Below are 24,055 nucleotides of genomic sequence, written 5' to 3'. Positions count from 1 at the left end.
TGTGCAAACCCTCCGCTTGTCTCCGAAGCCGGTCGCAAACCGGGCTCTAATGGTTAGTGTTAATTTTATTATGGTCAGTTTTTGCAGCTAGACCACGCCACCGTTCCTTCGATATGTGGGTGTGTGTGTGGGAGGGTGGTTTCCGTTCGGTTCGATCGGTCCCCGGGTTCTGGCACGTGTGCGCACACAAATGCACGCGTGCCCTTCACACCTCGTTAGCAGTGACGTGCTGCATCGCCCGAGGGAACTAGTGCATCGATCGATTGCACCTGCCGAAGGTGCGTGCGGTATCTTGGGCGGTTTCACAGCAGGATCCCGACATCCCGTGAAAATGGTGCAATTTAAGGTGGTAGCTTTTAATTATTTCCCAGCGGTGTGATGGTCCGCTCGAATCGTCGCATCTCGAAACGTCGTCCCTACGAAATGTAAATGGCCGCAGCGGACCTCACAGTAAACGCCCACAGTTATTCCTCGAATATTGGAAAAGATCCCCGAATGTGGTTTCGATTGTACGATTGCATGGTGCGGGATGTGTTTGAATCACCTTTGGGCAAAGCACGTGCAGGGAATAAATTGCATCCCCTCCCACGTCCTGAAAGACCTAGGGGTGGGGCTGAAAATGGATAGAAAACTAATTGAAATATGCGGAATTCTGTGCGGCTGGGCGCGTTAAAGCACGACACAGGTATGCGCCGAAATTTGCGTCAAAAATTCTTCTTTTATGGAATTTTGCAGAAAACGAAAATCGCTTTCCGCGGCAACCGACACAGGTGTGTTTTCTGCCCGGAAGAGCGTTTCTCAAGCGGCAGTAGCAGCATTTCCTACCCGGCAAGATATTTTCACCATCCAAAGCACACCTAATTACGATGGCTTCCCCAAGCGCTGGCGTCTTTTGTGATCGTGCGCGCCGTTCCAGCGACCGCCGAAGCGAGCTGCGAGCCTTTTGGTATGCGACTTCCGCCTTCGCGCAAACCACCCTCCAGCACAACCCAAGCATTCAGCAGGCCCATTCATTCATTGCTGGAATTGACAGTTTGTTTGATGTGGTTTGATTCATAACTGGCAACGGGCGGCACTTCTTCTTGCGCTGCGGCTCCCAATTTAATGAAACCATTTCAGAAAATCAGCCCAGGCGTGGTGGCTTCGACTCGCAATGGCGCGCGCTGTTGTGGCTGAGAGCACGAACGAACCTCCAAGGACATTCCGCATTCGCATGGTGCGTTGTCTGCGGGTCCCGTCGTTTCGTGATGTTCGCTCAGCGAAGAACCAACACGCAAGATGAACTTTTCCTGGGTGACGCACAATAAGCCTCATTCGCCTTTTTTTTGTTGTTGTTTTGTTTAATGTTGCGGTTTTGTTCGCCAGTTTTCGGCAACCCTTGGTTGCCTTGCCTCGACGGGAAGTATGGTGTCGTTCGGGGGATTTTTTTTTGTTTACGAACCAGTTTTCAAGCGGATGGTTGTCTATAAATTTCAGGCGAATCATCTGGCTCCACTTTCGCCGGTGGATTCTCTTCCGGCGGATGCAAACCGGCTTATAACCCGCCCGTAAACGTATGCTGAACGAACAAGAATAATTCAACAAACTGGCTCGTGGGCTCCGGGGACGTGCATGCTCCGGGGGTTGGTGTTTAAATCTGTCTTTTCGCGGCCATCCTCCTTGCCAACACCATCACCACCGGGGGGGTTGGGAAATTCGCTAATTCGCACAAGACTTACACCCATCGGCAGAAGGCAGCTGCTGTGGCAGTCACTCTCGCAGCAGGGTTGGAAAGTGTCCTTTTATCGCACGATCCCCATTCTCGCAAATTGTTTCACCCAGACTGGTTGGCAGGGGGACTTACAATCGGTGCTATTTTCCGATTCCGCTAAAGGGAGACAAAAAACGGGACTCTCCCTCTCAAATTGCTGACGACCGGAACTGGTACGGGGAACTGGCTGATGCAGCTTCTGGTGCTGCTTTCTGCGTACCAACCGCACGAGTCCATGATTAACATTTTGTTGCAATGAAAGTTTGTTCCGACGTGTGGGGAAAAACAGCTTCCGTTCGCCCGCTCACTCGACACAGGGTGGGAGGCATTCGAAATTGGCCGAAAATGAATGGCATTTCAAATGGGGGAGCAAACGAGCGGGCGGGCGGGCGGGACACCGTGATGGCGTAAATGGAAAATGTATCTAATTTAAATTTCACAGATTTCGTAATTTTTAAACTAAATTGAATTGCGATACTAAGCGAAGAGATTATTCGACCAAAAAGCCCGAGAGAGCTCATTCGGTGCGCATTTTCTCGGTGGAAAACTGCTCACCCGACGGTCGGGTGTGATTAATTAGGTGCCGGGTTTTCGGGTGGATCGCCGCTGTTTCACTTGTAGCCAGCGGAAACGTTCGGAAAAGGGAAACCGTTGCCGGAGCGCGTTGAAACAAGGAGTCGGGAAAATAAAAGTAACAAACTTTTACACCCAACTAATCCACTTTCCGTGGGAAGCTTTCGACAGCACGATGGAAGAGGTATCCGCCGCAGACGCGTCGGAGTTTAATTAGAAAAATGAGTTTTTCGTCCATTTTTCGGGGTGCCTCGGATGGGCTCTGTCAGCGGACGTCGCTTTCGGAGAACGGCCCTCGAGACAGGAAAAAAAGGCTGTAAATTGATGAAGGATTAAAATACAGTTGCGCTCGCATTACGGTGGCTTACCAACTGAAAGGCCCGGAATGTGGGTTATTGATATTGCGTGTTTTAATCTAGTTAATTTTCGCGATTTTACTGTGGTTTGTGTGGGGGCGGTTTACTTGGTATGTTTTCTCTGTATGGCGGTATAGGAATGAGAGCGTATAAATGGTGTATTAAGCAAATTTTCCGCGCAGCCAACGGATCGGAATTTAACTTTATTACATTCGTGCCCTTGTTGTCATTTAGCCACCCGAAGAATCTTTGGCTTATTGGATTCCTTTTGTAAAATGGTGCGGCATTTGCCACCGTTCACTGCCATTTTACATTCAATACAAATTCGGTTTGACGGCCGGTTTCAATTAAACTATTTTGCTCCGTGAAATACCTGTCAGAGATCGTGAAGGTGAGTTTCCCATGGCAACGCTGAAGGTTATCTTTCTTCCGCCACTCCAAACGATCCCAAGCGGCCGTTTCTAAGGGCAACGATGCCATGCTTCTTTCGCTAGACCCGCGGAGAGGCATTTGAGTTGGAATTTTAGATTTCTACAATTTTGCGTCACCGTTTTATTGGATCCATCGGATACCGGATGAAGGTAATTTTCCTGATGGTGCTGAATTTGCAGTCGGTACATTTTTCAGAAACGACCGGCAAAAGCAGGAAGGAAAAAAAAAAAACACATTCAACTCACTTTATTTGCGGCGTTTAGCGAGGGGAGTCGATGTTAAATTTAGCAGCAACGCCAAGGAGTGGGTATAAGCACTTGGAAAGGTATCAAGTGAAACAAAGAGTGGAGAACAAAAAAGAAACAGAAATCGCAGCAAAAGAAGCCCAAAGGGGCTTGTGAGGAAAAAGGAAAATCAAGCCTAACTCAAACAAACGGTCCTGCGAATCCTAGAATCACTCCCAGGCTCCCAATGGCGTACGGATTTTATTTGATTTACGTGATTTAATGTCCCTCCCGGGTGGGAGCGCACCGCGAAGAGGCCCGAAGACACGGCTGCCTGGCACATCCCTAGTGATTGCATTAAGAACTGGTGGCCAGGATCCCGAGCCACGCTTCCTCCCCAGATTGAGGCACCAGATTGACGAACGAATTTCGGTGGTAGCTCAGCGCGATGGAAGAGCAAACACTCGGTTCGTGGTGCGAAGCGGCCCCGCCTGGCTTAAACGTTTTGACCAGTGTTCGTGGTGCGGGAAAACCGAAAACAAAATCGACACTCTCACACACACACACTTGCATAGATATACTTACCTCGATGAAAGGAAAGCCCTAAACGTTCCCAAGAGACCGGCACGCCGGGCCTGGCGGTAGCACGCGAAATCGGCGCCTCGGATGCCCTGCATATCGCCCGAGTACGGTTCGTTGAGCGCCGCCATCCGCAACTGAAACGTGAGCGAGAAACGAAGAAAAATAAGGAGGAAGAAAACATTCGCAAGGAAACTTAGAAATCATGGCGAGTGCAGAAGCGAAAGCGAAACGCAATTCCAAAAGGCCGGAAAATTAAGTCAGAAAAGCGCGACCGCGAGAACGCGTCCGACGACGGTGACTGCAACGGCGAACTGTGTTTGTAGACAAATAGAGGGCGCGTGAATCGAACGGAAATGGGCGGGCGGCACTGGCAACGGGACATCCTTGGGCAGGCGTTTTTTTTCCTCCCCTCCCACCCAGTGGGAGTGAAAACTTCATTGATGAAGAAAACGCATTCCGTGGCCACTGGCTTCCGGGCGAGGGTGGTAAGAGCGACAAATGCAAATAGAACGATGGGAACGAAGCGAACGCGGCCGATTTTTTCTCGTTCCGTATCTCCCGTTTCGCTTCAAGTGGCGAGTGGGAATGGCACAAGGGCATCAGGGAACGGAAACGGTCGAAAACGGCAACTGGAATGTCCAGGAATGGGGGACGCGGCCCGCAAGGAGTTTCGAGGAAATAATCAAATTATCATAAAAATAAAGATTTTAAAAGAGCGTCAAGAAAAGTGTCGCCAGCTTTTGACGCGGACGAAGTGGGAGGCGAGAAACAAATAGAGACCCATTCTTGAAGACTCCCACTCGTTTATTCACTCTCTCTCTCTCTCTCTCTCTCTCTCTCTCTCTCTTTCTTTCTCTTGAGAGATGATGGGAGGGGTTGCCTTCCGGTTTCCGTTGTCGGAGGACCGTGGCCCGTTACGGGTGGATAAGAGCAATCAGCATTTTCCAATCCAATCGATCCTAGGCACAGTTTTTGGGCGTCTTCATCATCACGACCCGGGCACCGAGAACAAATACGGCCCTCTCAGACGAAGGCAGGCAAATGCGACTGGATCGGATTCATTTTTTTCTTCGATAAATTCGAACCCGAAGCGAATTGGCCGGAAATAATGGCACCCGGGAGCGAGTGGGCGTGCGGTGGGTGGCAAAAAAAAACAAAACAGCAACGTTAACAAGTTTATGCTTCCATGTTTTCGCGCGGCGCGGTTGTTGGCTGCCGATTGTGCTGCTGTGCGTGGAATTTTCCTTTCCAATAATGAGAATCATTAGGAAGAAATAATCAATTTTAGTGATACGTCACGCTGAAAATACGAAACCAACCAAAACGAAACTGGAAAGGGCATCTTAAACAAAAATCTTAGCTTATCATTCGAGCTTCAAGCGCATTCTTCCTCGTTGACGGGAAGTAGGTCGTGGATCATAATCACGCAAACTCAATTATAATAATCGAGTCGTTAGCACCCAAATATTCATGGGATTAAGCGGCTACGAGCTGAGCAAACGGAGCCCTAGTATTTCTCGCTCGTCATCAACAATTCTCCTTGCAACGTTTTCCATCTTTCCGGCGTGCTGGGAAGCGAACGGGAGCATCCCACGAACCAGGGTCGCGTCCACTGTGCCGAACGAGGTTAATTATGTTTGTGGATGAAATGAAAATTGGGGACACTTTTCCACGCCACGGCAGTCCTGGAACGCGGATTCAGAGAAGATTGTATTTAATTAAAATCAGCAGAAAACTACAGCCGCTTCTACGCAGATGCAAGCGTGGATTGGTGTGTGGTTGAATGAGAAAAAATTATAATGCAAGGACGTTTGGTTGATTTCAATTATGAGTCCCCTCTCGCCCACGTGAACATGGCGTAACAAAAGTGTCACCCTTCGTGTCGGTGGCAAAATGAAATGCGTAGCGTAATCACTGTAATCGAAGTGCGCATTACATGGTGCCGGTTCGCACGTGAATCAGATGCGTGCTTAAACGTCGCACGGCAGTAATCATCGTCTGCGAGAGCATACTGCACCGTGGTCGTACTCTATCTGGCTTGGGGAGAGCATAAATCATCACTTAATCGCCCATCATCAACAACAAGCAAGCGGCTTCGGCCGCGTGGCACCAAGCTGGCAGTGCGCACATACAAATTCTTTCAGCCCAGCACCACTGGAGGCACGTTTCGCCACAAAGTGCCTGGGAGTGGTGCTCGAACGGCTCGAACAGAGAAATGGTACACGATTTCGGTTATAAAATTACGATTATTATCATAAATTACGATCGTAATAAATGCTGGCTCTCCACTTGAAGCGACCTCTCTACGCGGGCGGCCCTTCGTATCATTTGCTCTCGCAAGGAGCGCTGCGTGAGATTTCGTTTTGCGCTAGCGCAATGGTCGCCAGTGCCCGGCACAGATTGTCTTCCGGGTTGGGTGGGTTTCGAGTTGGAGATGGCGTATAAAGTATATTCGCTGGTACCGGGATGTAGGCTTTTTTTTATGCAATCAACGAGCACAAAACCGGGGATGAGAAAGAAAGTGACAATAAATAGAAAAAAAAATGAAATTGAGAAACGATGAACGGTACGCGAAAGCAACAAGGGGTCAGTAGGGGTGGCTTTTAGGCTGCGGATAATACAAGCCATGGTCCCCCGCTGGTTGCAAGGGATTTATCGCTTTAGGTGGTATTATTTCCCCCCGCGTTAACAAACATCTCATCTAGAGCCAATTCGTGAAAGAAGTTGAAATTTTTTAAGCCAATTTACGGGAGCAAAACTCCCGCACGTGGGAAGCGATGCGCGATGGAACCGCCTGGTCGGTATTACGATGGAGCACCAGGCGCCTCCATTCATCGTGATGTTGTAAATTTCATTAAATATTTGCAAAAGTTGAGCTCGCAACGGGCACGGGAAGCATGCAAACTTATTGCTGCCACCGGTGGGTGAGAGTTCGCGTCCGTTCGAAAGCCACGGAAAATCGTAAATCGTCGCGAGACAAAGCGTGCATCATGAGAAGCAGCCGGGCCGTGCAAACTAATCAAACAGAAAGCGAACGGCAATAATCACGACCACCGGGGGGCATAACGCTATTATTCCGGCTACCACCGACCCTGGCTGGTGTGGTTGGCAGCGCAAAAGAACAGCGAATGGAGGCGCCCAGTCGTTCGTACGCTCGCTGGTGAGATAATATCGAAAAATGGATGCTTGAATAAATAAACCAAGCAAAGGGAACGCGACGGTGAGAAAGCGGAGAAATACGGAAGTTGTGAGGGCTAAACGAAGCGCCCTATCGAGGGGCCCTCCCGGGAAGATGTTTATGGGAAAGCGAGAGACAACAGCAACAAACAAACGGGGAAAAAAAAAACAAACACGAAACAGCACAGAGCAATCGACAAGTAATCGCGTGGCATGTCAGGATGGAAAAGCGACCACAGTGAGCGCGCCAGTAGGGAAAGACAATGCGATGAAGAACCGAGCGAGCAAATGTGGACAGAGGTAACGTCGAAGGAGAAATAGCACACTTCTGCGCTCTGCCTGTTTGTGGGAGGCCCACCCTAGCCGGGATAGAGCCCATCCGAACACACGCGGACCCGGAAAAGGGAATCATTTGGGAAAATATTTACCGACTCATACTCCGGCATGGCGGTGAACTGTGCCGCGATAACGAGGTGCCGGTGTCGACGGTGTGACCGATGGAGCGGTGAAGAGTGTGTTTTTATATCCGTTGTATACATTTATGCAGTTAGTTTGTAGTTATTACAGGCGGCCGTTGTTTTGTGTTAGTTCGGCGGGGTGTAAGGTTACGTTCGTTAGTTTGATCCGGGCCGAATGATGTTAGCGATGAATTCGCGGAAAATGGAGCACATGCAGTGGAAGAAAAGAAAACAGATTTTCGTTAAAATTGCACAAATGACGTTAGTCAAGGTATACGTATATATGTATAGTTCGATGGTCCTCCTACTGTCCGGCAACGGTCACCATGGTTACGATGAATAGCGGTGGATAACTAAGCAGCGAAACGTCCAGAAATGGGATCATTTGCTCGTCCCAGATACACGGACCGGAAATACGCTCGTTTCGCTGGAACCGGCGATGATTTACTTGCTTATGTTGTTAACATCGCACAATCCACGCAAGTGGCGTCCGATAGCGGGGAAAATGAAGGGAGTGCAAATGGAACGAAGCGGCTGAGCGCAGAAAAAAAAGTGATGTTGCGATGGTTGCGAGGCAAAAATATGAAAATATTATCCTGGCTTATCGTTGGTTCCACGGTTCCCGCGGGGAAGCAGGAAGAGGCCCTGAGCCGGGTTGAGGGATGTTCTCCGGTACGGAGAAATGGCAAGTCGGTCCCAGGGATGGAGCGCACACCGAGGAACACTAAGCTGTTCGGTCCACTGGGCGGAGCGAGGGCACTCGAAGAGAATGGGATTTTTATTTACAAACTGCTCAAACGGGAAAGCTTAACGGCACCATCGGGTTGCCCGGGAGAACTAGAATACCGTCCCGTCCCTTGTTTTCCTGCTAGCTTAGACTCCCCTGCGCTAGAGAGCCCTATTGAACTTTTGTTTTTTTTCTCGCTTCCACGTTCCACTCATCTACTGTCCTTCCGGCAACAAGGACAACTTCTAACCTTTTCAACGCTACGCCCTGACAACATTGAATAAATAAAAATAAAACACGCGCAACATCGCACACAGGGGTCGGTCGCTCTGCTATTGGGAGGGCAGAGGCGAGAGTTTTGCCCTCACCGCGAGGGTAATGAAGAGCCGTTTTAAATTATAAATATTGGATTATTATTCCAGAAAAATGGAACATAAATTCCAATGACAGCGATGGCACAATAAATTTTCCTCCCCGGGAACGCTTCACCGGGCCGGCGGACTGGAACCGAAGCGAGCTTCGCTGCGCTTCCGGAACGCGCTGCGTGAGCTTTCGCACGCGCGTGCGAGTCGGCCGTGCGTTTTGTGCGTCGGGGTTTCTTTTGTTTCACGAAATTGGATTGTACGCGTTGCGACAAGTGTACGGGTTGTGGATGAGTTTTTATTAATGCATTCTCCGCCCGAAAACACACGCGTTTTTCTGCCTTCTTTTTGACCAAGCAGGCTTGATGACCGGAGCGAAGCGAACGAAAACAAAGCATAAACCTCGACCGAAGAGGCCTACTTCGATACCCCAACGAGGATGATGCGATGGAACAGGAAATGAAATCGGTATTCCATTTTGTTCGTGCGGTTGCTTCCCCGCCTGTCGATCGGATTTGTGGGGGAGGGAACTCGCTTTTTTTTTGTTTGTTATTGTTTGCGTCCGTTTCCGTCATATTAATAGTATTAGTCACATCTGTCAGTCCGGCGCACGGGATCCGGTCCTGGTGACCAAATCTCCGCAACCCTTGGGGCGAGAATACGAACAAACTTACCACGGAGCCATCGCCCGGCTGGGGCAGATTGTGGATGAGGTTCGATGCCTGCAAATCGGAGCGCTGTGGCGGCATGACGGTGGTGGTGGGAGGCGGTACCGTTGCTATGGGCACCAGCGTACCGAGCTGCAAGTGGAAATGGAAACGTAATTTATCAATAATATTGCGATGCGGAAATGTTCCCTTTGGTCAGCTCCGATCGGAATCGAAAGTCCACGGCGACACGGGACTCGTGGAACCTTATTTTTTGGGTTGAGGTGGGAACACCGGTGCTGCCCGTCAGCAATCAAATCAAAACAGTTTATTTATTTATGTAAAATGTTTACCGAAATGCGACCGATCGGTCAACGGGTAACCCCGATAAGGGAGTGGATTAGAAAGAGAAGGAATGTGAGTAAATCCGGGAAAAGGTTTGCAGTGGAGGGTTGTGGGTTGTGACTAATACAGCTTCCGTGTTATTTACAGGCACATGAATTATTCACCAGCCAGTGCGACATAATTGGCGTGTTGTTTGTGGCCGAAGTGCAAAGTTTTATTCAAAATTCACCACCATCACACAATACGGCATAGGGCAAATATTTGCTAGCTGATGGATATCTTTCAGCTGTAATATATTTCCCGATAAAATCGGACGCTCTTATCGTACGATGCGCATGGGAAAGCAGCTGTTTGATACACTTTTTTTCCTGATCTACGGCCCCGCTGCGATGGAAAGTTCAGATAGAAAAGTTCGCTCAGATAATAAGGAAGATGATAGAATAACATTTTGTGGTGCAACGGATAATATTTCCCATCGCTTCGTTGCAATTACGAGCTGGAGAGCTATTTTTTCAGCTATTCTTTTTCATCGCGCCCTCGCTGTTCTCAGCCACACAGGTTCAGGTCTTTTCTTCAAAACGAGTACAGAAAGTTGCTGGAATGGCTTCACTGAGTAGTTTTTATGCTTATGCACTGTTGCAACGCAAAGGACACTGCGAAATTGGCGGCTTGAGACGCGTTTAATAAGTTTTGTGCTCGTTTTTCCGGGACCTATATAAAGCCCACAGTGGTATACGACGTGTTCTCCTTTTTGCGAGCATTCTTGGTTTGGGGTGGCTTTAACATTTTCTAAGGCAAGCAAAATCTGAACGTTTCTCGAGGGACTCCAGTCTGCACGTGATATACCCTCTTTTGGAACTGGGCTTACCGATGGCAAAACTCCATTGGCCAGTGGCCATGTTTTTCCCACCAAATCCTTATTTAGTATTCACTTCGGAATGGACGCGAGCAGGAAGCTTTTCGCTCTAATTGAGGTGTTCGGTCCGGTTCGGTTTATTCAGATCGCACCCAAACGCGACGCTGCACTCATTTGCACCCCCCTGGCTTGCACATGCTTTTCCTTCCACCGAATCTGGTGGGGGTGAAAGTGATTTTAGAGATTACAACAACACAAAAAATAGCATCCTCCTCGTGCATTAGCATAGCGCAACATTCTTTTTGTTCGCTTCGTAAATGCAGAAAACGCCCAACCCACACCTTCTGCGGGCAGATGTAATGTGAAAGTTAGTGCACCGCTTTTAGTTTGCGTTAACTTTTTAATGCCATTTTACTCGCCCATTGTTTCGTGTGGTTGGGCGAGCATTTTCCATTTATTTCCCCCGCCACGGTACATGCCCGGAAATCCCGATCCTGGATGCGCTTGGGGATGGGGGTACACTCGCGAGAAAGAGGTGGTGCTTCTTTTGTTACATTCGCCTGTGTACGGCGGGCGAGCGGACGGCTTTTTCCCAGGTTCGGGCATCATTTTCGTGTGCATTTGAAACGAAGCAAAAAAAAAAAAAGAAAAGCTCCATCCATTTGCGTACAAATTGGTGGTTTATGATTTTCTTGTGGCGCGAATTTTCCGAACATTTGCCACACTCGCAGTTCTCCACTGCCCTTCTCCCGTGGTCGTGTTCTGCCGGCGTTGAAAAGAGTCTTTTCGCGTAGAAGTCGAGCTTACACGCGGGGCTCAGTTGCACCAGAGCACGCAAATGCATTCAGCGAAATGAGTAATCCCGCGCGCAGATGCATGTGCAAAACGTTCGCAGCGTTGCTCTTCGGATTGCAGCGCGATCTTTCATGCTCGGGCACTATTAATCTCGTCGTTCGCACATGCACGTATGCATTCCGGTACCGCTGGAGTTCGCTAGCGCGCTTGCTCAATGTGTTGGAACACAGGAAGATTATTAATTAGTCTTCCGGTGGCAGGCAAGCGATGGCGAATCCGGCTGCTAACGGGCATAAAAGGGATAAAGGGCGCATGGTAGTCGCGAACAAATGTGACTTTCGTTCTCGCTGTACGCTGAACAGGAAGCCTGATTCAGCGTCTTTATGCAGCGAGCTCTAATGCTATAATGATCTCGCTGCTGTGCATTCGCATTGCTACGGGATTTAATTCTGTGACTTTCACAATCGAATCTGGTGAAAGCAAAACTCATCCACAAAGAGCACACGCATTGGGCTACGAACAAGTTCGAAATGAATGGGGGACATGAGCAAAAGGACATGTAACATTTTGTGGGGCATGGTATTGTATGTCGGGCACGAAAAAAAAAGAAACTATCAACATATAAAGTAAATTAAACGATCCTTCTGAAGCACTTTGTTTCAACTACCGAAAACATGCACACGAACAGCAGGGCGATCATTTCAAGCATTCACGTTTGCTCTACGGAACGGGCTCTTAATTATAATTTTCGCTCGGCCCTCCGCTGCCGCTCGTTGGCGTGTGGTGAGTTTGCATACTGTTTGCGGGAGCCATTTTTTTTGCACCGTTATTGTTCAATATTGCTTTCAGCGCAATGTAATTGAATTACGCGTAATTTTCATGTCAAATGGACCCTACCGGAACTTGGACTGGCAGGCGGGGCCTCGAGCGATCGGTGGATGGCGTGATTATTTTTATGCTTTGTCAGATTCGTTCCATTTATCCACAGCCCGTTCGAGTTCGATCAAAATGAAGTGGCTGTCGAGTTGGTGGTTGAAGTGGACAAAAAGAGACCCCTCGGAAGTTTGACAGGGGGAGGGCGCAAAATTATTCACTTGGTGGTTTTTGGGGCATGCGTTTCTACGCTTCCGCTAGCATGATGTTGGCAAGAGCGTTCCCGGGGATCCGGTTTCCGTTGCAGGGAAATGTTGATGAGTTTGTGGGTATGATTTAAAAAATAAACACCCACACATGCACACACCCACATAGGTGGATTTAAACAAAGCAGCTCTGCAGTGTCAGTGGCGCTTCCTAGGTGGCGGAAATAAAAGCGATTTTAATTATGCCAGCCACACATTATGCACACTATACCGCTACCGGTGGTGATCACGCTGACGTGCGCCCTACAGGAAGAGGATTTTTGTTTTTTTCTGCGGAAACATTAAACAACTCGTCAAGTTCGGGTTGTACCGTATGGATGATGTGGGGCAAAATTGAATTGCGATAGGTTTAGGTACTGTCCGCATCATTGTAGTGTTTTACAATAACCGCAGGAGGGAGTAGAGCAAGCGTGACCGGATGGCAAAAATGAATAGAATGACGTTAATCAATTAAACTCAGCATGGTCGCCGGGAACACATTGGACCATTGGAGCTGCTCATTATGCAGGAAAGTGTTGATATGATGGTATTTGAGGGCAGCCACTGGTCATTTTCAGGTGCCCACAAAACAGAAAAAAAAATCCCCGATAGTTTAATGGGCCGGTGCAACAATGTTTTATTACAATGTTTCCTTCCGCTCCGCTGCGAGGATGATTGATAACCCCGAGCAATTGGAAACGAGGAATTTTAATTTCAATTTTCATTTTTTCACCGTTGCACCGTACCGATTAGTGTCATTTTAATTGCAATTATTAGCATTTGCAAAAAAAAGCACATTCGTAATTGTTTTACAAGGCGGTTTATTACAACTGGGGTGCATTCATTATTCCTCCCTAAACAGAAAAAAACACCCTTCCTCCATTGGTATTGTATCACTCCAAAGAACCTTTAATGGGATTCATTTTTTCGATGCAAATGTTGATATCTCATCGGACAACTCACAAATCCACTCCAAGTGCGGCGCCATTAGCAGCTCATGACAGTCAATTTACGTGCAAACCTCGCTCGAATGTCATCCGAGCCACGGCCTCCTGCGATAGCAGGATGGAGCGAATAATCAGCGTAATTCGTTCCGCATAACACTCACGTGTCCCGCGTATCCACGTGCGCGGGAAAGCATCCTTTGCAGGGGTACACTTCTGTTTTTTTTTGCTGAAGTGGATGTTCTATCCGACCCAGACACGCCGGAGATGGTCATTAGGATGGGTCGTAAGACATGGCATAAAACGACCGGTGGATCGTGGAACGGGATGACGGGTGCGACAGGACAATTGATTTCGACGGAAGACAGAGCCCGAAGATCGGGATAAAGTACACATTATTGGCACGAATCGATGGAGGATGGCAGGAGCTTGGGCATGCATTTGCCACCCCCCAAAAGAAGGTTCACAGAAGGAAATCGTATACTTACTGCAATGTACTGCCAGCCCTTGTTCACTCGTACCAGAAGTGCTTCCTCGTCAATTATGTAAGCGAGCGTTCCGACGGGAGTCGTGGAAGACATCTGTGCGAAATAAATTGGAAGGCAAATGAGTGTATGCGATGCGCTACTTCCTCTAACGTAATGACACGAAAAGCTACGTAAAGAAACCAAGAGAATGCGATAGGCGAAGAGCGAGAGCGAGATAGGAGGGCTGAATTTTTATAGATCCATGTGGAGGCTGTTTTTTTGTTCGCACTCCGGTTGATCTTATGCAGACGGCTTCGTTTTCGGTCGAGGGTACGCTGGCATTAAGTATGATGCAGGAGAGATTTTCGTATCATCTTCTACGTGTGCTCGGGCGCGAATAGACCCCAAAGCGAGCAGAAACCGACAGGACCGTCCAAACACGGTACCCGGATAGGTCCGACACCCTTCAGCCCCGGTGTCTTAGCATTTATTATTCACGATAAGGTCTTATTTATTTCGGCCCGGGTAGGTCGGGTGCCGAAAGAAAAACACAACCATACGGAGTACGGACGGTTCAACATTTGGAGCGTGTGAAGCCGGCTGCTCATTTTCCCACGAACCCAATGGGGACCATAGCCCGCACTTGCGTGTCAGTCAGCGTGGAACAATGCGTTGTTCAGGCCGATGTTTCTGACGATGAGATTTCTGCTTTTTTTTCCTTGCTGCCACGTGAATAACGATAAAATTTTTTCCAAACGTTCCGTGTCCCTTCGTGCCATTAAGTCGTGGCACGAAATTCGGGGCGAAGCGAATCCTCGCAAGTAAGGTGGTACACGTGCGTGGTAGAATGTAACAAATTTTGTCTAGACTGTGTTTCAAACTGACCTTTCATAATGTTTCGCGAGTAATGGCGGTGGAGATGCAATCGTATAAATTGTCATGCTCTCTACATTTTGCGACAGTGCAAAAAGTTGCCAAACGATGCTAGTTTCGGGGATGGAAAGTGGAAATTTCTCAACCGAATCAGGCCTTAAGGGCCACGTCCTAGGACATTTTAGTACAAGTTAGTACAATCAAATAAAATGTATTACCATCAGCCCATGCTTGATTTCGAGTTGCTAAATAATCAGTTTAATTATGGATGAAGACATCTTTGCCCTGGCTGGCTCTTTTCTGCACAGGTCCTGCCCAACCCAACACGCAGCCAACGCTACCTAGGTCGCCCTGTCGACGACGGGTCATGCAGCTGGGCACAAACCACTTGGGAATGCAGCACCCGAAACGCCAGCCGCTTTGCTGCTAGATTACCCACAGCGTTGCGATGCCAATTGGACGACCGCAGCGCCCCGGTCTGAAGTTTGTTGGACGAGTGCAAACAGAGCTCTCAGCAGGATTAGCATCCTTCAGCATAAAGAGATAAACTAGCGAGCCGTGACGTCGGTCACGTCGTTTGGAGCGTGGCTCGCCGTTGCAACATCGGGCGGCTGACGGTGGTGATACAAAAGAGCGAACCCAACCAAACCGCCCTTTTGCGAGTAAGTAGTAAGTTGCCTGCGTGAATCGCAGATGGGATCTCATTCTGCGATGGAATCGACACGGATGATGCTGATGTTGATGTTGATGATGATGATGGTACGATGGCAGCTCATCAACTTTATTTGCGTACGGCAGGGATTTGGAACCGGGATCAGCGTCCCGGAGCGCGCGTTTGTTGAAATTGATTTTTTTCTCTTCTTTCAAATGCATGGGAAAAAAGGGTTCGCCCGGGCTTATCTTGCGTCCGATTTGGTGATGATGGGGTTGGGGTCGGGAAAGCATTAATAATTGATAACACATGCGAATGTCAACCGCTCGCGGGCTGGATTTAATGCGGACAGGTAGCAGCAGCCTGTCATGGAGATGGTTACGAAATCACATCACTTTTGTTCTCGCTCTCTCGCTCTGCTTTACCCTTTTTTACCGCGCACTGCGACACAGCGGCATGGGAATGTAAGATGTGCTGTATCGAGGGCAAACGGTGAAACTTACCTTTGACATCGTTTCTGCATTTTGGAAGGTAACGGCCCCGGGCACGATGCGAACGTTGGCCCCGTAGCTGTTTGGAATTTCGTCACTGTCATGCAACGGTCGTCCGGCTGGCCCCGGAGGTCCTGGGGGGCCGGGAGGTCCTGCGAGTTGGAACGAAAAGAAGAAAACGGGATCGGGATGGAGGGATACGTGGGGAGCAGTAAAGGAACACGCATTAGAGATTGATTACGGTAAGTGGGAATGATAATTCTTCCATTAAGTGCTACGCAACCCAAGGCGACAGAAAAAAAAACGACAAGAGGACGACGAGAGCTCGTTGTCGAAAGAACCAAGTAGGATTTCTGCAGGTTTGCGAATAATGATAGTGGTTAATGTGCAATAGTTTCAAGAGCAACCCTCTTAGGTAAAGTAACGGGACATAATGAAGAATTATTTATAAGTTTGAGTTTCAAAAACTTCATGCAATAAGGACAAAGAATACAAAAAGATAAGTGCAAAAAAAATGAAGTGAAATACTTTGTCAAGCATGTTGTGTATTAAATGTATTTAAACGAATTGATTCGTATGGTGATTAATTCGCATTCAAATGATATTATTTATACAGCATGTATTCAGCATGTAGATGATGTTAATGATGGTGCATCGATGCATGAAACAGAGAACTCAACCGTGGAACTGTGGAATATCAATTAACTTTTTCTTAGAACTCAATCGTCATTAATGAATCCTCTCTACGGAGATGCGTGGGGTGCTGTGAAAATACGCTGAAAAGCAAACACCACTCTTCATTATCAAAGAGAAAGATGAACGGCGTGCGAGGAATTGTGCCAAAGAAGAGAATAACGCAACCGAATCGAGAAACCCGGGGAAAGGAATGCAGAACCACCACCACTGTATCGAACGAAACGAACGAGGATCAAAGTGTGCTTTACCGAGCGTGCTGTCTTCGAAGTCCTTGTGGTGCTTCAGCTCTCGCAGGGCCTTCAGCTCGTCCAAACTGGACCGGCCTCCTTTGTGGAAAGTGGAAAGTAGTGCAACGGGCGCGTGTAAGTTGGCGATTAATTTGTGCGATTCGTGTCCCATGGTGGATAGTGTAGTTGTTGATGGTTTATTAGTTTCCAATAGCGACAAATGGGCAGTTGTGTTAAAACAAGGAATAGACAAAGAGAGAGAGAAAGGTAGAGAGATGATTTTCGTTAATGGTGTTCGTGTATAATGAAAGTGCATGTGCAAAAACTTCCGCCCTTCAGAGAAGGCACTTGTATCGTGAGATGAACGAAGTGATCGGTGTCATGGCGCAATCAGACGCGACCCATTGCTTCACTTACCCTGTCGACCGTAGAATCCGTGCTGGGATTCACTGTAGAAAGGACTACGCGAATCCATACCCGGTTCGCCTTTCTCGCCAATGATGGACAACCCGGGTGGACCAGGCGGTCCCGGTTGCCCGGGAGGTCCCGGAGGTCCTGGCATCGGGATGTACTGTACGCCCCCGTCACCCGAGGCGGCTGGCAACCCAGGTGGACCTGGCAGTCCATCGCGTCCATCCACACCACGGTCACCTTTGTCGCCTTTAGGCTGGATGGGAAGAGAGAACCAGAATAAGAATGAGTGAGGAAAGTGCTTAATCCATGCTAACAGAGCCCTGGCTAGCTAGTGGCTCTCGCATTAATCTCAGCCCGACGCTTCATCACCCTTTCAGTTCTCCGCGATCAAAACATGGGGAAAACTGGAAACAGAAAAATAAAACATACACACACCCACGGGCCCAAGGGCACACACAAGCTCCCGGAGTGGAAAAAGTTTCCCATTGTTTATTCATCGCTCGAAGGACCTTCGCGTGGGATCGCCACAACCGCCCACCGGTGTGTGTGGGGGCTAAGTTGTTGGCCTTGTCTAGGTCGGCTCAACTCAAGTATGGCAACTGCAAATGAAGTGGTGTGCTCGCGGGAGCACACCTGCCGTCCACTGCACGGTATAAGTCATGCTTGCCAGCCCCGAAGGAAGCACTTGCCAAGCATGAGCCCTCGGGAAAACGGTTGACAAGTGTGGAGACTGTGACGTGCGGTCCTGAAGGGGTGCGCTCCCGAGATTTGCTTCGTTAATCCTACATTAGCGAAGGCGTGGGATGTACATGGAACAAATGAGAACGCGCGCTACGGTGCTTGCGTCACCGGGGGGTACCGAGTACCGGGCAAGTTCAAGTCCAACTGCAAGCAAGCGTCTTCACGCGACAGCCGCCCGTGTTTGCATCGTGTAAAGGTCGAAAGTAAAGTGGCGCTGCTCTGAAACCCCCCCCCCCCCCCGCCACCCCCACAAGGACACCTTCCCGCTCGCGTGCCACGAGAATGAGCGTTCCCAATTTTATGTGATGCATTATTTATGGAGTGCATTAACTTCTTCTTGCAGCTAGCACCGGTTGGGCTGTTCTGCGCCTCGTATAGCGCGCACACCACATTCCAAGTGAAGGCAACTGTGTCAGGCAAGATTTCGACTGGCACCGCTGTTACTAAACAGCTTTAGCACCCTGCCATAGGACTGACACGGAGTATGGCGAGTGGCGAGTAGCTGACGGGGAAAACTTTCGAGCGCAAAATGCCAAGACATAGTGGTGCGGACAAGTTCTGCTGGTGTGAAGTGACAATACACGCTGCACAACCAGGGAAGGTGGGCATTTAGCACTCCAGCACTAGAAGAAGTGGCAGTGGGTGGAACTGCGGTCGCTCTTCACTGTCTAGAGCGTCGGGATGAAGCAGTCCTTCGAGGGGAGGTTGGTGAATTAAGCATGTGTAAAAGATGAGCCGGTGGACGAAAAGGAGGTGGCTCGTAAAATTAATTTGTTACCGATCGATTCCTCCCTCAATGGGAGCTTTCCACGACTGGAAGACGGTTCAGGATACCGGTTGGGTGCTCGAATGGCGCACGGAAAAGGCGAATGCAGTATAAGCTTCGCTCGTTCTTGGGAACTGAGCATTTTCCACACCAGTTAGCTTGCGATTATTTCAGCATTTTAATGAACCGATCGGAACCGAATGCACATCGATCCACCGCTCGCTAGGACGGCACAGGTTCGAAACGTCTGAAATTTACGGACGCTGAGAGCGATTATTCTATCCCTGGTTCTACCCCGGCCAGCACTTTGAACGAAAAGGATAATTTAATGCTAAGCAGAACATGAATTATGCGGCCTCTCGTCCAACAAACGATCTCTTTGTGGTGCTTCGCGAGTTGTCAAAACTTGAAACGAAGTAGGCGGCAAACGGAGTGAGTGAGAGAGAGAAAGAAAGAGAAAACAACTAAAACCAAAACAAAACATCCTCATACAATATCTTCTTCGCGAGGGGTTCGAAAATGTTGCAAAATTTGTAGTGCTCAAACGGTGGTGGGTGGTGAAAAAAGGGTTGATGTTGGCAGATTTTTTTCTCTCTCTCTCGTTCTCTCTCTCTTTCTGTCTCGCGGTGAATAAAACAAGCGAAGGCAAATAAGTGGAGCAAAACTCGGGCACGCTGAAACGCGGCCAGAGAAGCGATTCAAATAATCGTCCCACCATGCCAAGGATAATGCATCGCCGGCTGGCTGGCGTGGTTGGCCAACTGGCCCCACGATCGCCGACACCGGTCCCAGTGTGACTCTGCGTGGACTGGCATTTAGGATGGAAAATTTATGACCTAGAAACGGTAGCGATTTCAGGAATGTTCGCTTCGCTTTGCTTGGAAAATGTTTTCCCTCCTGCCGGCTGTTCGGCGTTCCCGCGATCGTCCAAGGATGCCCCGGTGCTCGTAGGATAGCGTTCTTTTTCTTCTTCATCACCAACGGGTTTTGGGGTGGGAGAGACGGAGGTTTTACCGTGCATCGGGAGCTTCTGCACGGTCGGGTTGTGCTTGCGTGCAGTCCCGAGAACTACCCCCGAGGGCTGTCCGGGGAGCTTGTCCGATGGGAAGAAAAATTATCGCCCCCGTTGCGCGAAAGGACGACGGCAGGTTTTCAGCGTGAAAGTGTTGAGGTGGAAGTTTTTCCACTGATTTAGCGCATGCCCGCGCGCGGGTTTGGCGTTACGGTTGCCAGGAGGGTCAGTCTTTCGAGGACGCGCGGGACACGAACCAAAGCTGGTGCTGTGTGAGCCTTGATTTCTCGCTCGAACCGTGGCCGCATGGAAAGCTCGGTTGATTTGTGGGACGTCCTTAGGCGACGGCGTGAAGCGAAAGTTTCACCAAACACGCGGGCTTTTGGGGGTGGTGGGTGGCAAGTGGCATTGATTGCCGTTTCCAGTAGGATGTAAGATTATATCGTTTTCCTTTTGGACGGCGCTTGAGCAAGGTATATGTGTGAGGAGTACATATAGCGCAAAAAAGAAACAAAAAAAAACACAATCCGAAAGGAACCCGCGGAGGCCAAGTGAAACTGTCGTCGTGGGAACGGAGCTCGGTGAAAAAATTAACCCAAACTCATCCATTACGAGAGCTGTCAGGTCTGACCGGACTGACGACGACGCAGGGTACGATAAACTTTCGTTTCGAAAATTTTCTCAACCATGCGGTCGGTCAGTTTTAAAAAGTCATGATTAATTAAGTGGCCCTCCCCCCCTCCTTTGTGAGTCTCATTGTGCGGGGCCAACAACCTCGCCCCCTGCGCTGTGGCCGGTGTCAAGTGCCCGAGTACTGGGTGGTGAACGGGCGTCGTGTCGAGTTGCCGACAGTAGCAACCGTTTGGGTTGCATTATCAGCGAGGGTGTGGGATAAAGTTTTGCGACACACGTAAGTCGACACAGCTTACGCAATAGGAGCCCCACCACTTTCTACCGACGCCAGCGTAATACGCTTTATGGTACGGTGAAGTGAAAAGCTCCTGATTCAATGACGTTAGGAGCGCGTTAGGAAGCCAGGCATAGCATGATGCCGTGCGTTCCACGAATGCTTTGCTCCCTGCACGGCGGTGTGCGTCGGTGGTAACCTAAGCATTGTAATACAGAAGCTTGTCAGAGCAGAGCCTTGCATTCCTGGATGGCTTTATTAGAGTGCAATTGTTGTGAAGGAAGCAGCGACATAGCGTTTGTTTCTTGGAAGCCAAAGTGCGCTGTATGAGCGAATTGTGGTATCACTTAGAACTGGAATTGTTCTCGTGACCAAGCACATTACCCTTGTTCTAATGAAAATGTAGAGCCGGATGGTACTAAATTACTGCCGAACATGGTGTTGGTACGATAATGAATGTTCTTAGAAACGACAGGACTGTGAATAAGAACTGTTTTTTTTTGCGAACATACGGCACAACTGCGATCAATTTGCTGTTGATATTGTCATTTGAACGATTCCAAAAAGTGACCGATGAAATACAGACATCCTTCAAATGAAATCAGCAAACAAGGGTATCAATCTGCGTCTTTGTTCCCGTAAGGACCGACTTCCCAATACTTACTCCTCGCAGTGCAACGCTGTCACCCTTTTCGCCTTTAAGTCCTTGATCTCCTTTCGGTCCGGGTCGTCCCTGAGAGAGAGAAAAAAGTGGATAAAACGATAAAAGCGCGCACTAATGAGCTTTGCCACGGGGTGTTGGTGCTGGTTTTCGCCTCAACACACCTCGACAAACCCCGTTAACGGGAACGCGTGGTGTTCGTAGCCCGACTTTCCACACGGCTTTCCTTCGGTCTTAAAAGCCTCCGGAAGGTCAGGCGCCGAACGTTGGGTTTCCGCTAATCTCTGTACCGGAAACCCAGTGTTCGCTATTTATTACGGCTTACGGTCGTACTTACCGGCCACGTTTCGCCCAAGCCGCCAGCTTTTCCCGGCGGTCCGATCGGTCCCGGTGAGCCCGTTTTTCCCCGGCGTCCACGCTGTCCCCGTTCGCCCTTGTCGCCTTTGTTTGCCTGTTGCGAAATGGGAACGAAAAATCGACACGTTAGCATACGCATTTTGTTCTGTTAATCTCTCGAAAATGAAAGCAAAAGATTTCCGTGGCAGGTGGTCGATCGGTTTCACAGAGAACACGCGCGCGCGCGTAAGTGTAATGCGGTTTAAATTGTCGAAAATTAGCCCTCTCTACCGGTGGCCATGCGGTACGGTTTCTGTACGCTGGAGCATTGTGCAATGCTTCATTCAGCAAACATTTTTTCAACCCCATTTCTGGATGTCTGCTTTGTTGCGCCTGCATCGCATCGTGCAGCGTTGCGGGGTTGGAGCGGCAACGTTATGAAATGCTATAAATGGGTGAAATTGTGTACGGGCAAGAATGTGCATATTGTGTGCCTCTGAGCGGCGTTTTTTTTCCTCCGGAAGCTGGAAACGCTTCTTTTTTATGCTCCCTCACTCTCTCGCTCTCTCTCTCTCTCTCTCTCTCTCTCTCTCTCTCTCACCACCATTCACGTATGAATGCAGACAATGCATTTACGGGACACGAACGGTCCGGAGCTTCCGGCGAGACCATCACCGGCTGGGAACAATGTTAGGAAGCTAATAAAGTACAAACTGCAACTGGAACTCCGTTCGCTTTACGCTCGCCAGCTAGTTGGTGATGAGATGGACAAATAGATGAGTTCGGAAAGAAACGGGTAGCACACGGTGTGTGGCAGGAGCTCGGCAACATTCCCCGACAAAAATGGGATCTCGCTTGCTGCCGGGATGGCCGCAGCACGGAAGGATGCTTTTGTTTGAAACGCCGAGCATCTCCCCCGATTCGTTTTGCTGGCATGTAAGCTGGGGGAGATCTTTGTTTTTTTTTTCAGCAAACCAGAGGGCGTTTGCTGGAATCGTCTCGTTTGCATGCGCTGGCAAGTTCGCGCTAGTTGCGCGCTCTGACCAGGACGCGATCGGCTGCGGGCGGTAGTTGAAATGCTTCCAGATTTCTTTCCACCCGTTCCGCCCCACCGTGTCACGAGAATGTGAATGATGTCACATAAATTGTCCAATAATGTTGCGCCCCCGGAAAGGGACCGGTGAGCAACTTACGGTAGCACGGTTTGTGATTTATGCGCGCGCGTTCTTCGTGCAACCGGGTCGCAACCGGGACGAACTCCCGGCCACCTCACACATACAGAAAAAAAAGGAAACTTTAAAAGGGGGAGATGGGCGCGTTAATGGAAGGCTACTTACCCTCGAGGAGTTAAACGCGGCATTTTCGTTGATGATGAACTCGGGTCCTTTCTCGCCCTTTAGACCCGGAAGCCCACGTTCGCCCTTGTCCCCGGGCAGCCCCGGATGTCCCGGAAGTCCCGTTTCGCCCGGAAGCCCGGGCGCACCATCGTATCCGGATGGTCCGCGAAGTCCGGGTGGACCGGGAGGACCCGCCTGGCACTGGCAGTCCTTCGTTCCGTTCTTACCTCCGTCCATGTGGATAACCGTGCCCGCCGGTCCGGCTGGTCCCGGTGGGCCGGCTTCTCCGGTGTTGCCCTTTTCACCCTTCGGACCGGAAGCGCCCGTTTGGCCGGGAAGACCGGGGATGCCCGGTGTTCCGGAGGGCCCTTTAGGGCCCATCTGTCCGTGCGCCCCCTGATGACCCTGTATCGGAATGACGTTCGATTAATAACGTAGGAGGAACTTGCTTCAATTGGTATCAAAAACACATGCAGAATAAAAAAACAGCTACCTTTACGGTTAGTATGGGTTAATTAAAATCAAAAGAATAAAATATATAAAACATGCTTTAAATATACACAAACATGCGCGAATGAGACGAGCACGATAAGAGCCATTTTACATTCAACTTCCCCAAACATGACCACCTCGACATAGCTAACGCACGGAAGCCGGATACGAAAGTTTAATTGCCAAAGGATATGTTTGTTTCTTCGTGCTGAAATCATATTTTCGTTTCACTCCTAGCTTCCGAACTTTCTCCAATTTTCATCGCTTAATCACGCTCCTAACACCCTGGCGGCGGCCCTGAACGCTTTAAATTCCCGCAGGAGGTGCTTTTTTGCTGCTGCTGCTGCTGCTTCTCTTCTTCGCCTGGTGCCAGCCCATAACGCAAAACAACGTCGTTAAAATATATAACAACACAGCATTTGCAAGCAAAAAACTTTTTCCACAGGCCTCCACATTCGCGCTTGCCATTCCGGTGCTGGCAAGCGACTGGCGTGAAGGTCAAGATGTTTTCCTCGGTGCGGTGCGGCCGTTGTTTTGTCATCAACCTCCACCTCCTCTTTCGCAACCACACCGGAAGGTTGACGCTCGGTGACATTCCGGAATGTGCTTGGAAGGGGGTCGGGAGAGAATTTCGTTT

The 24,055-nt window shown here is 49.4% G+C and overlaps 1 protein-coding gene across 1 annotated transcript in view; it reads right to left on the bottom strand.

Moving 5' to 3' along the window:
* LOC128724611 (collagen alpha-1(XVIII) chain) overlaps positions 1-24,055 on the bottom strand; it is a 185,058-nt gene that overhangs the window by 6,169 nt on the left and 154,834 nt on the right. The window contains exons 12-21 of the mRNA XM_053818333.1: positions 22,927-23,331; positions 21,591-21,704; positions 21,257-21,325; positions 17,170-17,419; positions 16,774-16,851; positions 15,842-15,981; positions 13,835-13,927; positions 9,316-9,441; positions 7,523-7,549; positions 3,921-4,051 (exon numbers count right to left, since the gene is read on the bottom strand). Coding sequence (XP_053674308.1) covers positions 3,921-4,051; positions 7,523-7,549; positions 9,316-9,441; positions 13,835-13,927; positions 15,842-15,981; positions 16,774-16,851; positions 17,170-17,419; positions 21,257-21,325; positions 21,591-21,704; positions 22,927-23,331 — 1,433 coding nt within the window. The remainder of the gene's footprint in view (positions 1-3,920; positions 4,052-7,522; positions 7,550-9,315; positions 9,442-13,834; positions 13,928-15,841; positions 15,982-16,773; positions 16,852-17,169; positions 17,420-21,256; positions 21,326-21,590; positions 21,705-22,926; positions 23,332-24,055) is intronic.

Source organism: Anopheles nili, chromosome 3, assembly GCF_943737925.1.
Source record: "Anopheles nili chromosome 3, idAnoNiliSN_F5_01, whole genome shotgun sequence".
Taxonomy (NCBI): domain Eukaryota; kingdom Metazoa; phylum Arthropoda; class Insecta; order Diptera; family Culicidae; genus Anopheles; species Anopheles nili.
The sequence above is the reverse complement of the archived record's forward strand: the minus strand, read 5'-3'. Positions and strand labels throughout refer to the sequence as shown.